The 15845-nt window shown below is 43.9% G+C and overlaps 1 protein-coding gene across 6 annotated transcripts in view; it reads right to left on the reverse strand.

The window, feature by feature from the left end:
* Positions 1 to 4592, reverse strand: part of RICTOR (RPTOR independent companion of MTOR complex 2) — a 189001-nt gene extending 184409 nt beyond the window's left edge. For 3 of the 6 annotated variants that reach the window (XR_012158870.1, XM_073343824.1, XM_073343818.1), the window contains exons 1-2: positions 4273 to 4592; positions 4114 to 4161 (exon numbers count right to left, since the gene is read on the reverse strand). Coding sequence is in view for 3 of the 6 variants with exons in the window: in XM_073343818.1 (XP_073199919.1) it covers positions 4114 to 4161; positions 4273 to 4321 (97 nt within the window). In the remaining 3 variants the exon portion in view is untranslated. Of the gene's footprint in view, positions 1 to 4113; positions 4162 to 4272 lie in introns of those variants that run through there. The other 3 variants (XM_073343823.1, XM_073343819.1, XM_073343822.1) reach the window with 2 other exon arrangements.
* Positions 4593 to 15845: the final 11253 nt, after the last annotated feature.

Genomic DNA, 15845 nt, shown 5'->3' on the forward strand with positions numbered 1-15845 from the left:
CCCGGAGCAGCCAGCAGAGAGCTAAATAACAGCAGGGCTGGGGATGCCCCACCCAGTGGCTCCTACCCTGAGACAGGACCAGCTGCGAGTCCCAGCTCCTACCCTGAGCCAGGACCAGCTGCTAGTTCCAGCTGCGCTGGAGGCAGGAGAGGATGAGACTTCCTCTTCCCCTGCAAGACTTATCCCACCCCCAGAAACATCCCCCAGCTGCAGGAAGCTCAGCATCTTCCCCTGTTTCCCGCCCCCATCACTCCTCAGTTACGGGTAGGGGGGAGGGGTCGCTGTACAGGGAGCTGCCCCCCCATCCGCCCAACCCCCCTATATCCAGACCTCCCATTCCCAGACACCCTCACCAAGCCTCCCCCCGTACAACCAGAACCTCCCTAGCTCTCCTACCCAAACCTTACCCCACTGATCCTCAACCCCTCCATCTAGAGCCACCTGCGCCCAGAAACCCTGCCTCTGGATCCCAACCCCTGAACCCAGACCACCCTGCATTCAAACCCTCACCATGATGAGTCCTACGCCCCTGCACCCCCCTGAGCCCCCACACCACTGACCCCCAATTAGCTTCACCCAGACCCACACTCCCCCAGCACCCAGACCCCTCCACTGAGCCCCAACCACTTCACCTGGAAGGCCCTGCAGAGTCCCATTGCCCCTGCATCTGGAACCCCGACCCACAACAATCCTCTGTGCATCCAGATCCCCTGCACACCTAGACCCCCCACTGAGCTGCCTGTACACAGATTGTCCCACAGAATCCTCTCACGCCACATCAGGATCCCCCACACTGAGCCCCTCCATACTTGCAATCTGCCTGTTTGAGCCTGCATGCCCCACATGTGGTGCACCTGGCACAGAGGGGCAGGGCCCCAGCATGTTTCTGGGATATGTCCAGGCCTTGTTCTGTTTCAGGGTCGGGTGCAGCCTCACCCGAGTCCAGGGCACGGGGTGAGGAGGCTGCAGGGTGATCTCCCATCTTCATGCAGCCAGTGGCCTGTGCTACCCAATACCATGCTGGAGCCTCTGCATTTGTTAATTGAAACTTGAAGAAACTTGCAGAATTTAAAAATATCATGCGCAGAATTTTTAATGTTTTGGAACAACATTTTTATTTTTTTTGGCACAGAATGCCTTCAGGAGTATTAATGTGTAGCAAGTGTCTTTATAGTACCGTAATATTTTGCCACAGAAAAGGACGTATGTTTAACGAGAGCCAGTCAGCAAACTTTGAAACAAACTAACACATACAATAATTACGAGATGAAGTGCTTTCTTAAGCTATAACATGGTGACAGGAAGTCCAGAATAAAGAGGTCTTAAGTAGGGCTGTCAAACGATAAAAAAAAATTGCAATTAATCACAAGATTAAAAATATTGTCATGATTAATCACAATTTTAATTGCACCATTTAATAATAATAGAACACCATTTATTTAAATATTTTGGTTGGGGAGGGGGAGTGTGTGTGTGTATGTATATTTTTGGGGGGCACTGTCTCTTTAAGCAGAGTATTCAGGAGCCTGAACACTTTTTCAATCAGCAGCAGTTGCTATCTGCAGCACTCACTCCTGAGCCAGCAGCAGACAGGTTCCCCCTGCTCCCCGACCCCAGCTCAGCGCAGCACACAGAAAGCAGGCTCCGGGTCTGGAGCAGCTTGCCCAGGGATGGCTCTATGGGGCGGGGGGGGGGGGGGGGGAAGGAGGTAGGAGCAGCAGTGGAGCAAGGCAGCAGGAGGAGGGGCACTCATGCCCCGGAGGCACACAGCAGCACCCCTTGAGCACCGCACCCTGGTGGGTGATTAATGCTGGTTAAAAGAACATGTTAATGTGTTCTGAGTTATTCACATGCAAAACTGCAGTTGACAGCCCCAATTATTATTTTTTATTACAAATATTTGCATTTTAAAAAAGAAAAAAAAGATCATGCTTCTACTTGAAGATTGCACCAAAGGGCATAAAAACGTTTAGCATAACTGGCATATAATTACCTTGCAACGCCAGCTACAACAGTGCCAAGAGAACACCTGTTCTCACTTTCAGGTGATGATGTAAATAAAAAGCTGGCAACATTATCTCCCATAAATGTACATGAACTTGTCTGTCTTAGCAATTGGCTGAACAAGTAGCAGGACTGAGTGGACTTGTAGGCTCCAAATTTTTATATTGTTTTGTTTTTGAGTAGTTATGTAAAAAAAAACTATTTGTAAATTGCATTTTCATGATAAAGAGATTGAACTACAATACTTCTGAGATAAACTGAAAAATACTATCTCTTATTTTTACATTGCAAATATTTGTAATAAAAATATTAAATAAGCACAGGTTTCAGAGTAACAGCCATGTTAGTCTGTATTCGCAAAAAGAAAAGGAGTACTTGTGGCACCTTAGAGACTAACCAATTTATTTGAGCATGAGCTTTCGTAAGCTACAGCTCACTTCATCAGATGCATACCATGGAAGCTGCAGAAGACATTATATACACACAGAGACCATGAAACAATACCTCCTCCCACCCCACTGTCCTGCTGGTAATAGCTTATCTAAAGTGATCATCAAGTTGGGCCATTTCCAGCACAAATCCAGGTTTTCTCACCCTCCGCCCCCCCTCTCCCCAAACTCACTCTCCTGCTGGTAATAGCCCATCCAAAGTGACCACTCTCTTCACAATGTGTATGATAATCAAGGTGGGCCATTTCCTGCACAAATCCAGGTTCTCTCACTCCCTCACCCCCATACCTGGATTTGTGCTGGAAATGGCCCAACTTGATCACTTTAGATAAGCTATTACCAGCAGAACAGTGGGGTGGGAGGAGGTATTGTTTCATGGTCTCTGTGTGTATATAATGTCTGCTGCAGTTTCCACGGCATGCATCCGATGAAGTGAGCTGTAGCTCACGAAAGCTCATGCTCAAATAAATTGGTTAGTCTCTAAGGTGCCACAAGTACTCCTTTTCTAAATAAGCACAGTTCACTTTGTGTTCTGTGTTGTAACTGATATCATCATATTTGAAAATGTAAAAAAATCCCAAAATATTTATAATAAATTTAAATTGGTATTCTATTATTGTTTAACGGTGCGATTAAAACTGTGATTAATGATGATTAATTCTTTTAATCTAGTTTGTTTGTTTTTCATTCATCACTTGAGTGAACTCTAATTGACAGCCCTAGTCTTAAGCACCACAACTGATCCTACAAACCAGGTACATATGGGAAGAGATGGCTATAGGATCTATCACACCGAAAAATTCATTCATCAGAAAATGCTGAAGCAATTCCAAGCACGATCTGATACACAACACTGCCAAAATGAGGTGGAGCTGCACGTTGATTTAGGGTGAGATTTGGGCTGGAGGGAGTAACAGGGGAGCCTCTGGAAAGGCAACTGGAGTTTAGAGTACTGGCTAAATTAATAGAACTGTCCAAACCCCAAAAGGTGTAAACAGCCCCATCTGCAGCCAGCAAATAATGACCCTGAAGAAGAGTCTCTCAAAAACAACTCCAGAGGACGTAAACGTACATTAGATGTAAACGTACGTCTACCAATAACCCATCGCCCCCACCCCGCACACGCACGCACACACACGGAGGTGGGGAAGGAGAGCTCTACATACCTAGCAATACCCCCTCCCCAGATCTCACCCCTTCACTGCAACAGCTGTCCAGACTAAGACCGAAAATAGCATCCCTACGCTCCTGCAGTTTGGTGACACACCGACGCACAAACTGATCCCCTGACTAGAAGTCTAGCCCCCGACGACAGCCCATAATCGCCAGCGGCACCACCCAGGGCAGCGGACGAGCCGCAGCCCCGCTCTCACCTGGGACGCACTCACTCTGCAAGGCCCCTCCTTTCCACAGAGCAGCCACCGCCCACGGCTTTGGCGGACCCCCGGGACGCACCCAAGCCCCTCGCCCAGGGGAGGGACTGGACATGCCTCCCCCGGCCCAGGCCCCTCTCCCCTGGCCGCGCCTTACAGGCGGGGTTTCACCCACCTCCCATGGGGCAAGGGTGGGGCTGGACTCCTAGGACACCAGCGATGCCCCAGCCCGGCCTCCTCAGGGCCCAGCCCCCCCCGGCACGGGGCGCCCCCCCGGCCTCGCTTACCTCGGCTGAGATCAAGCGGGACGTTCTCCTCGCCGCTATCATTCCGACCTGTGTGGGGGGGAGAAGCGGAGAGCCCGTTAACCTGGGCGGGGAGGGAGTGATGGGGCCGGGGGAGCAGCAGCAGCGGCGCCTCCCGCCGGGCCTAGCCGGGCTCCTTACCTCGGATGCGGAGGTGCCTCAGCGAGCGGGCGCGGAGGTTCACCGCCATGTTTACGGCCCCGCAGTCACAACACCGGAAACCTCGCCCTCTCTCGCGAGGAGACCGAGCCGCCGACGCCGACGACTCCCGCGGCCCCCACCGGCCTGTCGCGAGGGGGCGCGGGAACGCGCGGCGGCGAGCGCGAGGAGCTGGGCGCTCGGCGGGGCCTGGCGCCAAGGAATGACCCCGGCGTGCCAGAGGGGAGCTGGCGGAGCTCAGCGAGGTCCCGGCCTGGGCTCCCCCGCCTTGAGAGAGGAGGCCGTCAGGACACCCACCCACCCATCGCCCCGCCCCGCCCCGGCTCGGGGGCTTTCCCTCGGCACCCTCCAGGGGGCGTTTCCCTCCATTCGCTGCCCCCTTTCCCCACCAGGGCAGGGGGTGTCTCTTCACCACCTGCACATTAGTATGATTTATGACGTCCACCATGGGGGCAGCCGCCTTCAGGGGTGTGGGGGGTCCCCTGGCCCCACAGCTTTAGCAGCAGAGTTGGGGGCCTCTCCGTAGCGCCTAGCTCGCTCCTAAACCTTTGTATGCTGTCTGCTCCCCGCCCCCACCGAGTCTTTCACAATATTGCAAAGCCCAGCATTCAAAAATCCCGAGATGTGACTTAAAATTGTGAGGTTTTTTTATATATATAAGGGGGGGGGGTTAAGTGCTTCCTGGGGTCATTGTTTACTGGGTAGACTTGAAACACGTGTTCACCCTCCTCTGTAACCATGAGGGCTGGAGGCTTTTTCTTTCTTTTTTTAAATTGGGAGCTGGAATTCTCACTGCATTCCAGGAGCTAGGGCTTTAAAAACACCGAATGTCCCCAGACTCGTAACAAAAATCACAATTGGTAAAAGTCAGCATTGCCAACAAGTCACTAGACCAGATTGCTGCTGTTTAAAATACTTTTGCAGCCTTGTAACAGACTTCCCAGCAGCTTTACCTCTGACCTGCTAAGTGGTGAAAATGAAAATGTTGAAGAAAAGGCCCAAAATGGCAGATTCAAAGAAACATTTTAAAACACTTCAGACTGCCCCTGTCAACTTACCCTGTTGTGCTGCCTTCAGTCTAATTCTACACCTTTGTAGAAAACGTGGCAAAATGCCTTCTTTTCCAGGAGAGCTTGCAGTTCTAGAAATGACTTCCTAAAAAATTGTTTCAGCTAAACAACTAAAGATGGTGGTTGGGTTTGTCATGTGACATTACTTTTTTGACTCCCATTACAAAAACGCCACACCTTCTATAGCTCATGCCTGCCCTATTCAGGCAAAAGTTTAAATAAGCAGAAGTGATTTACAACATGTGCTAAAGGTCAGGAAACTCTGCTTCTGAAGGACCACAGATGAAGCAAGTTCTTAGCGGATGTCCCTACACATAAGAACACCAATGTCCTGATATTTCAATCTCCGTTACCTCAAATATCTCAAGTAGGGTTGCCAGTTTTGGTTGGATGTATTCCTAGAGGTTTCATCACATGACATGAACTTTAATTAAAGATTAATCTTTAATTCCTGGAGAGTCCAGGACAGTCCTGGAGGGTTGGCAACGCTAGCCTCAAGTGATTTTAATTGCTCAGGTCACTAATGGGAAGAAAGGTGTTTTCTCACACAGCCAGGATAGAAAACCATATGGAGCTGTATAGATCAAGGTGAACACCTTGAATTGCACCTGCAAGCAAATAAAAAGTTAGGATAACAGCTTTGTGCCCTGCAGCTGATACTACTAACTAAGCAGATTACTAGCCATTCTTCTCTCTCTGAAGTCTACCCGGCATCCCTGGGACAACTGGAAGGCTAGAGGTATCCTGAATTCTGAACTTTGGCAAATGATGGCTATACTCCTTCAATATCAGGAGAGTCACTAGCTTGTCCACCATCTCACCATGCTTCCTCTCATCCTAGCCCTTTTTCCCACTTTACACCTAGAAATCAAAAGACCACTGGACCAGGGGGATGAGGTGGACGAGGCTTTCTTCCAGCAACTAACCAAAGTTATTAGATCGCAGGCCCTGGTTCTTATGGGAGACTTCAATCACCCTGACATCTGCTGGGAGAGCAGTATAGCAGTACACAGACAATCCAGGAAGTTTTTGAAAAGTGTAGGGGACAATTTCCTGGTGCAAGTGCTGGAGGAACCAACTAGGGGCAGAGCTCTTCTTGACTTGCTGTTCACAAACAGGGAAGAATTAGTAGGGGAAGCAAAAGTGGATGGGAACCTGGGAGGCAGTGACCATGAGATGGTAAGAGTTCAGGATCCTGACACAGGGAAGAAAGGAGAGCAGCAGAATACGGACCCTGGACTTCAGAAAAGCAGACTTTGACAACCTCAGGGAACTGATGGGCATGATCCCCTGGGAGAATAACATGAGGGGGAAAGGAGTCCAGGAGAGCTGGCTGTATTTTAAAGAATCCTAATTGAGGTTACAGGGACAAACCATCGCGATGTGTAGAAAGAATAGTAAATATGGCAGGCGACCAGCTTGGCTTAGCAGTGAAATCCTTGCTGATCTTAAACACAAAAAAGAAGCTTACAAGAAGTGGAAGACTGGACAAATGACCAGGGAAGAGTATAAAAATATTGCTCGGACACGCAGGAGTGAAATCAGGAAGGCCAAATCACACCTGGAGTTGCAGCTAGCAAGAGATGTTAAGAGTAACAAGAAGGGTTTCTTCAGGTATGTTAGCAACGAGAAGAAAGTCAAGGAAAATGTGGGCCCCTTACTGAATGAGGGAGGCAACCTAGTGACAGAGGATGTGGAAAAAGCTAATGTACTCAATGCTTTTTTTGCCTCTGTCTTCACGAACGAGGTCAGCTCCCAGACTACTGCACTGGGCAGCACAGCATGGGGAGGAGGTAACCAGCCCTCTGTGGAGAAAGAAGTGGTTCGGCACTATTTAGAAAAGCTGGACGAGCACAAGTCCATGGGGCCGGATGTGCTGCATCCGAGAGTGCTAAAGGAGTTGGTGAATGTGATTGCAGAGCCATTGGCCATTATCTTTGAAAACTCATGGCGATCAGGGGAAGTCCCGGATGACTGGAAAAAGGCTAATGTAGTGCCCATCTTTAAAAAAGGGAAGAAGGAGGATCCTGGGAACAACAAGCCAGTCAGCCTCACTTCAGTCCCTGCAAAAATCATGGAGCAGGTCCTCAAGGAATCAATTTTGAAGCACTTAGAGGAGAGGAAAGTGATCAGGAACAGTCAGCATGGATTCACGAAGGGCAAGTCATGCCTGACTAATCTAATTGCCTTCTATGAAGAGATAACTGGCCCTGTGGATGAGGGGAAAGCAGTGGATGTGTTGTTCCTTGACTTTAGCAAAGCTTTTGGCATGGTCTCCCACAGTATTCTTGCCAGCAAGTTAAAGAAGTATGGGCTGGATGAATGGACTATAAGGTGTTTAGAAAGCTGGCTAGCTTGTCGGGCTCAATGGGTAGTGATCAATGGCTCCATGTCTAGCTGGCAGCCGGTATCAAGTGGAGTGCCCCAAGGATCGGTCCTGGGGCCGGTTTTGTTCAATATCTTCACAAATGATCTGGAGGATGGTGTGGATTGCACCCTCAGCAAGTTTGCACATGACACTAAACTGGGAGGAGAGGTAGATATGCTGGAGGGTAGGGATAGGATACAGAGGGACCTAGATAAATTAGAGGATTGGGCCAAAAGAAATCTGATGAGGTTCAACAAGGACAAGTGCAGGGTTCTGCACTTAGGACGGAAGAATCCCATGCACCACTACAGACTAGGGACTGAATGGCTAGGCAGCAGTTCTGCAGAAAAGGACCTAGGGGTTACAGTGGACGAGAAGCTGGATATGAGTCAACAGTGTGCTGTTGTTGTCAAGAAGGCCAATGGCATTTCAGGATGTGTAAGTAGGGGCATTGCCAGCAGACCGAGGGACGTGATCTTCCCCTCTGATCGACATTGGTGAGGCCTCATCTGGAGTACTGTGTCCAGTTTTGGGCCCCACACTACAAGAAGGATGTGGAAAAATTGGAAAACGTCCAGCGGAGGGCAACAAAAATTATTAGGGGACTGGAACACATAACTTATGAGGAGAGGCTGAGGGAACTGGGATTGTTTAGTCTGAAGAAGAGAAGAATGAGAGGGGATTTCATAGCTGCTTTCAACTACCTGAAAGGAGGTTCCAAAGAGGATGGATCTAGACTGTTCTCAGTGGTAGCAGATGACAGAACGAGGAGTAATGGTCTCAAGTTGCAGTGGGGAAGGTTTAGGTTGGATATTAGGAAAAACTTTTTCACTAGGAGGGTGGTGAAACACTGGAATGCGTTACCTAGGGAGATGGTGGAATCTCCTTCCTTAGAAGTCTTTAAGGTCAGGCTTGACAAAGTCCTGGCTGGGATGATTTTGTTGCGGATTGGTCCTGCTTTGAGCAGGGGGTTGGACTAGATGACCTCCTGAGGTCCCTTCCAATCCTGATATTCTATGGCTCTATGAAAAGAGGCTATCATCCAGGTTTGACAAAAAGTAGACAAGGTGCATATCAATAGCATTGCAACACAAAACTTTTCATAATTTACCTTAGTGACAATGCAACTTTGGAGAACCGTAAAATACAGAGCTCTTGGGTCAATAGACAAAGTTCCAATACCTCCCTTTGAGATCACACAAAGAAGAATGAAATCATTCAAGCAATCTCATCTACCCAAGGCAGCATCTTCCAATGATTCAACAGAGCTTTGGTGTCAATACCAAAGACACTTAAGATTTATCTAAATCTCCAGAGTCCATCAATCTCTATCAGTAGACTAAGGACATGACTTGTTCCTGTGAATTTTTTTTTTAATTGACTAATCTCATCCAACAGCAGAGCCTGATCCAAAGCTTATTGAAATCAATGAATGTGCATATGAATTTCAGTAGGCTTTGGGTGGGGCCCATAAGGCCTGGAAAGATTTAATTTAATTTCATATATAAATTATGTGGGCCCAAGCTAAAAACTGCATTTGTAAGTGATTCTTCAACCACTTTTGCAGGGAGTGTAGCAAGATAATGCAATTATTAAAAGAATAATGTCAAGTAGTTTATATCCACAATTTCACTTACTGTAACATTTATAATCTGATAGAAAATATACTCCATATTTTAAACATTTGACTTTTAAATCCACCCATTTGTGAAAAATAGCTGTTTATTAAGCAGAAGAAAAGTTTAAAAGACTTAGCACACAAGCCATGACATTAAACTATGAACACACAAATTTAAAATAATAGCATGAGTCTCCTCAGGTGAGCTCTGCACTTCTCAAAGTGCAGTTTTACTCTGAAAAGTGTCTATATAAAAATGAAACCTTCTTACTCCACAGATCATCATCCTCTCTCTATTTTTTTAATCAGATCTTCAGCCAGTACTGGTATCTCCTCCTAACTTTAGTGACTAAAATGAGTTTTATACCTCTGCAAATCAATTGAAAGCAACAGATGGCACAGATGTAATTGAAGGCCTAATTTAACTTTCAGTACCTTTATTATTGGTAATGGCATGAGCTTGCTTGACTAGCAGATCTTTAAAAAAAATCCCTTTGCTTGTAAACTGAGCCCTGATATGAAAATTGTCTTGTCTTTACAGGGATTCTAGCAAGCATGTTTGATTAAAAAAAACATATGACTATACCATTAAAATTGACTTCCATGTTCTTTGTTAACTTTTAAAAATTAACTTAATTCTTCTGAAAGCCATGGGATTGAGAGCTCTGGATATCAAAGTCTGATCTATCCATAGAACTGGGGCAATGTAGTTCTCACTTCCTCATACAGTTTTGTCAATATACCTCACACTTTAGCCTGTAAATGTGAGAGAAGGTGTCAGGGTTACAGTGTCAATTGCACCTTAGACCCTTAGTCCCTCTTGAGTGCACCCCTGAGAGAACTGGGTTACAACACCTCACTATAGATAGAATGATACAGTACAACCACTCTTAAACTGGTTCTCTTGGCTGCAGCCCCTTGGTTTCCAACCATATTAACAACATAGGCCCAGCTTGATTTTAGCACCTGTTTTCCTCCAGAAGCCTGTGGCAGTATAACTTTGCAGCTACAAAGAAATAGCATCTTCAAAACAACACATTACTTATTCATTCCTCAAAGCTATAAAACACATAGAGCAAAAGGTAAAACCAATAAAAGGCCCACCCATATGGGTCTTTTTTATATCTTTGATCCTAGGTTCAGTCTTAGGAAGGGGGTAATCTATTCTAGCCTGGATGGAGCCAAACAAGGGATATTCCTCCTTAGTTCCCCCCTCCTTTGTTTCCACAAGGAGCTTTATCTTTGCCATTATCTTGTTAGGACTGACAAGTGATTAAAAAAATTAATCCCAATTAATTGCACTGCTAAACAATAATAGAATACCATTTATTTAAATATTTTTGGATGTTTTTACATTTTCAAATATGTTGATTTCAATTACAATACAGAATACAAAGTGTACAGTGCTCACTTTATATTTATTTTTATTACAAATATTTGCACTGTAAAAAAACAAAAAAAATTTTCAATTCACCTAATATAAGTACTACAGTGCAATCTCTTTATCATGAAATTTGAACTTTCAAATGTAGAATTAAGTATAAAAAATAACTGCATTCAAAAATATCCACTCAGTCCTACTTCAGCCAGTCACTCAGACAAACAAGTTTAGTTACAATTTGCAGGCGATAATGTTGCCTGCTTCTTGTTTACAATGTCATCTAAAAGTGAGAAAAGACGTTCGCATGGCACTGTTTGTTGCCGGCATTGCAAGATGCGCTATGCAGATGCGCTAAAGATTCATATGTCCCTTCAGGCTTCAACTATCATTCCTGAGGACATGCATCCATGCTAATGACGGGTTCTGCCTGATAACGATCCAAAGCAGAGCGAACTGAAACATGTTGATTTTCATCATCAGAGTCAGATGCCACCAGCAGAAGGCAGATTTTCTTTTTTGGTGGTTCAGGTTCTGTAGTTTCTGCATCTGAGTATTGCTCTTTTAAGATTTCTGAAAGCATGCTTCACACCTTGTCCCTCTCAGATTTTGGACAACACTTCAGATTCTTAAATCTTGAGTGGAGAGTGCTGTCACTATTTTTAGAAATCTCACATTGGTACCTTCTTTGCGTTTTGTCTAATCTGCTGTGAAAGTATTCTTAAAATGAACATGTGCTGGGTCATTATCCAAAACTGCTATAACATGAAATATATGGCAGAATGTGGGTAAAATAGAGCAGGAGACATACAATTCTCCCCCAAAGAGTTCAGTCACACATTTTATTAACTTTTTTTTTTTAACGAGCATCATCAGCATGGAAGTATGACCTATGGAATGGTGATCGAAGTAGGAAGGGGCATACAAATGTTTAGCATATCAGGCACGTAAATACCGTGCAATGCCGGCTACAAAAGTGTCATGTGAACACCTGTTCTCACTTTCAGCTGACACTCTAAATAAGAAGCGGGCAGCATTATCTCCCATAAATGTAAACAAACTTGTTTGTCTTAGTAATTGACTGAACAAGAAGTAGGACTGAGTGGACTTGCAGGCTCTAAAGTTTTACATTGTTTTGTTTTTGAGTACAGTTATGCAACAAAAAAAATCTACATTTGTAAGTTACACTTTCACTATAAAGAGATTGCACTACAGTACTTGTATGAGGTGAACTGAAAAATACTATTTCTTTTGTTTATAATTTTACAGTGCAAATATTTGTAATAAAAATAATAATATAAAGTGAGCTCTGTACACTTTGTATTCTGTGTTGTAATAGAAATCAATATATTTGAAAATGTAGTAAAACATCTGAAAATATTTAATAAATTTCAATTGGTGTTCTATTGTTTAACAGTTCAATTAATTTTTTTAAGTTAATTGCATGAGTGAACTGCGATTAATTGACAGCCCTAGTTCTTGTGGTTTCCCCTTTTATCCTCCTTTGATTTAATTGGTGGCCTACAGGCAAATTAATATCAAACAGATAACCTGAGGGGTATATGCTATTTATAAAAAATACTACACATAACTCCCTCACTCTCCAAATATGGTAATTTCTATTTCCATATCCAGCCAATCCTGAAAATGGCATAAAAGAGTGCAGTTATGATAATGGTTTCATGATATGGAATTGTGTTCACTAGGAAATGTACCAGGATTAATTCATTTCACACAGGCCACTAAAATGCCATGTAATGGCATTTAGTCACTACTAACCTCTGGTCTGTATTTAAACCCAGGTGTGGCTGAAACTCAGGGAGCTAGGGGTTGGTAACAACCAAATACAAGGTTTTTGCTTTCAGCACTCCCATTATAAAAATTGTTCTAGCACCCCTGTTTGAACCTGTGACCTACAAATTATAAACTATTAATCCCATTACCAGTGCCATACAGACACTTACTCACTGTGTTAAAAAGAACTCCACCACTATTCTCCCCAAAAATGGGGCTAATTACAAAAGAGTAACTTTTTAATTGTCGGATAATATTCTTTGTTGTTGCAGAACAAGTCAGTCAGCCAGTGGAGGGAACACAGTTTAACCAATGAACTCCATCCCACCGCTCTGCTAACAAAAACAGAAATTACCTATGATGATGACACACAAAGCAGTGTCATATCCAATGGGAGCCATATTTATTTCCACTCCATCGAAGACAAGGGGAAAACCAATGTTTGCAACATTAAAAAAAAGGTTGAGGTTTTATTTTTAAGCTTCAATTATCACAAAAAGAGTAAATAATGAAAAGTACAGTAGCTTTAACTTGCACTTGGATATTTGCCAGGTGTCCACAGAAGCATGCTGCAGAATGAGTCTGCTTCCCTATCCAGTGACTTGTGAAGCTCATGCTCTGGAAAGAGCTGCCTTCTCAGGATTGGGAACAGCACAACTTGGATCCTTCGTACTGCCCACTCTCCTCTTGTTTAACAGGTAATGCAGAAGAAAAAATGATGTATAATTATACCAATATAAAAAGAAAAAGAGTACTTGTGGCACCTTAGAGACTAACAAATTTATTTGCTTATAAGCTTTCATGAGCTACAGCTCACTTCACTGGATGCACGTGCATCCGATGAAGTGAGCTGTAGCTCACGAAAGCTTACGTTCAAATAAATTTGTGAGTCTCTAAGGTGCCACAAGTACTTCTTTTCTTTTTGCGGATACAGGCGAACACAGATGCTACTCTAAAACCCTATACCAAAATAGTTAAACTGCTATTGTTATACAGGTGTAACGCTCCATGTGGACACTTTTATGCCAGAATAAGATTGGTGCTTTTTTTTTTGTTTAATTTAAACCCCTTTCAAAGAGACATGCCTCAGATTCAGCAAAACAGCATGACCTAATTGGATGTGATACCAACGCAGCACTTTACAAGTTTGTCATTCTTTAAAATAGGAACAATATACAGTCCTAACTGATTGCAACCAGGTAAAATATACTGTATGTCTAGTTATGGAGAAAAATAATTTAAAAAATGCACATAACCATGCAGTATAAAATATAAAAACTCTGACAGCTTCAAGCTTTTCAAGTGACACATCAGGTCTTGCTAACTTATATATACTATGTGGTTTGGTTAACTCTTGCTTAATGCAATCATGCATTTATGGGTCCATTTATGTAAAGTTATTCATGGCATTGTGCACCACATAAGCTCTGAAAAGCTGCAGACATTGACTCTGCCTGTTCTTGACATATTAATAATGGAAATTTGCTCTGAGGCAAAAGACTTTAAGAAACAAAACTATTATATGGCTCGAAATTTAAAGTGTTGCCACAGAGAGGAGGATGTATATAAATGAGGCTCTTCACCAACCCAAATTGGAAATCACCTGATTCAAAACTTTAGTGACTGCAGAGACAATTTTCTTTTAAATTTTGTGTCTGTTCTTCTGAAAGTTGCAGTCACATCTGCGGAAGCCTTTGACTATGTGCTTGGGTAGTGACTGGAAAAATGCTAACGACATATTTATACCAATATTCTTTTACATTCATATAACTGTATGAAAATGGATGAACTCCCTGAGAATTTACTGGACTCAATGTACAGCATGAGAACTGGCTACCCTCATACAGTCAGTATGAAATGGCTTATTGTGACCATCCATTCTAGTAATGAAAGGGGTAGAAAAAAGGGATGGGATGCAAAAGAAAACAACTGATACTTTTTATTGTTTTTCAGCTGGCCCCAGTGAGACATGTGGTTATGGCTTTCTTACACCTTACAGACTCCCTGTTTGAACTCTGAAGGAAGTTCCCCGGGTGATAGTGAGAGAAGGAAAGTGCATTTGGCCTAATTTCAGATTCTATTGGATAATTGGAATGAAACTCAAAATACCAGAATCATAGTTCTCTTTAGTGGTTGCTGAATCACTGAGCCTCTGCTACTGTCACCCACTGAGTTAAGAATCTTGCACAAAAAGAGTCTTTAAACAGCAGAGCCATAAAAAAATATGAATGTGCGGGGGCCAGAGACACAGGAGCAGGTGAGCAGTGAAGAGGGATAAAAAAAACAAGGAACAAAGAAGCAGAAGAGCAGGGGACAGAGCATCCTGGTCAAAGAATCGGGACAGGAATAGGACAGAGAAGCCGACAGCATGGGGCAGCGCTCCTGGCAGGGAAAGGAGTATGGTGCCAAAGAGATAGCACTTCTTCAAACCAACACAGAGACAGAAGACTGCAAAAGACTTGGAAATAGTGTCCAGAGTAGAAGAGCGAGCTGGGGAGAGTGCCCAAAGTGCCTGGAGAGCTGGCAGAACAGGGAACTAGGGAATGTGGCCCTTCCATCCGTCAGGAGGAAAAGGAGACAGGACTCTCAGTTTGTGTGTGTGCACATTTTGGAAACAGTTCCCACCTAAAATGCATGCATACAAATGGGAAAAGCAGGGAGCTTTTCCTGGTAAGAGTTTGAAAATCAGAAGTCAGGCCAAAAACGGATTAGAAAAAAAAGCCAGGTTTAAGGGTTGTTGGGTTTTTTTATTGCCTCATAATGCTTGTGCTTACCGAGCTGGCAATATTGCTGCTCTCAGGCTGCTGCTTTATCTAAGGGACATTGTAAATGTCCTATTCAAATAGCAGCAAAATCCCGAAAAACAAACAAACCCTATGTTGATATCAGGACCCGGGGTATGTAGATAATACAATTTTAGAATTTTCCCCTATTTTTTTGCTGCCTTCTACAATATTCTGTAACTTCTAAGGTTTTGTTTAAATACAGTTGTCTTATAAGGTTGCAGCCACCCAAGCATAAACAGATATGCTGTGCAACTGGTTTGCATAAAACTGACCCCAGTTCAGTGAAACATTTAAACATGTGGTTACCTTATATTTAACATTGAAGTCATTTGGACACCCAAAATTAGTGAACACTTTTGACAGTCTTGGCCTTCCTCTGTTGATACCTCTTTTCCTCATCTCAGAAATAGGAATTATAATATTTTCCTATCTCACAAGAGAATTGTGAAGATAAGTTAATTAATATTCATGAGTATCTCAGATTTTATTGTGATGAGAGCCATAAAGAAACCCAGAGGAAAGAAATAGTTCTGTATTCAGT

The sequence above is a fragment of the Lepidochelys kempii genome, chromosome 5 (assembly GCF_965140285.1).
Source record: "Lepidochelys kempii isolate rLepKem1 chromosome 5, rLepKem1.hap1, whole genome shotgun sequence".
Taxonomy (NCBI): Eukaryota; Metazoa; Chordata; order Testudines; family Cheloniidae; genus Lepidochelys; species Lepidochelys kempii.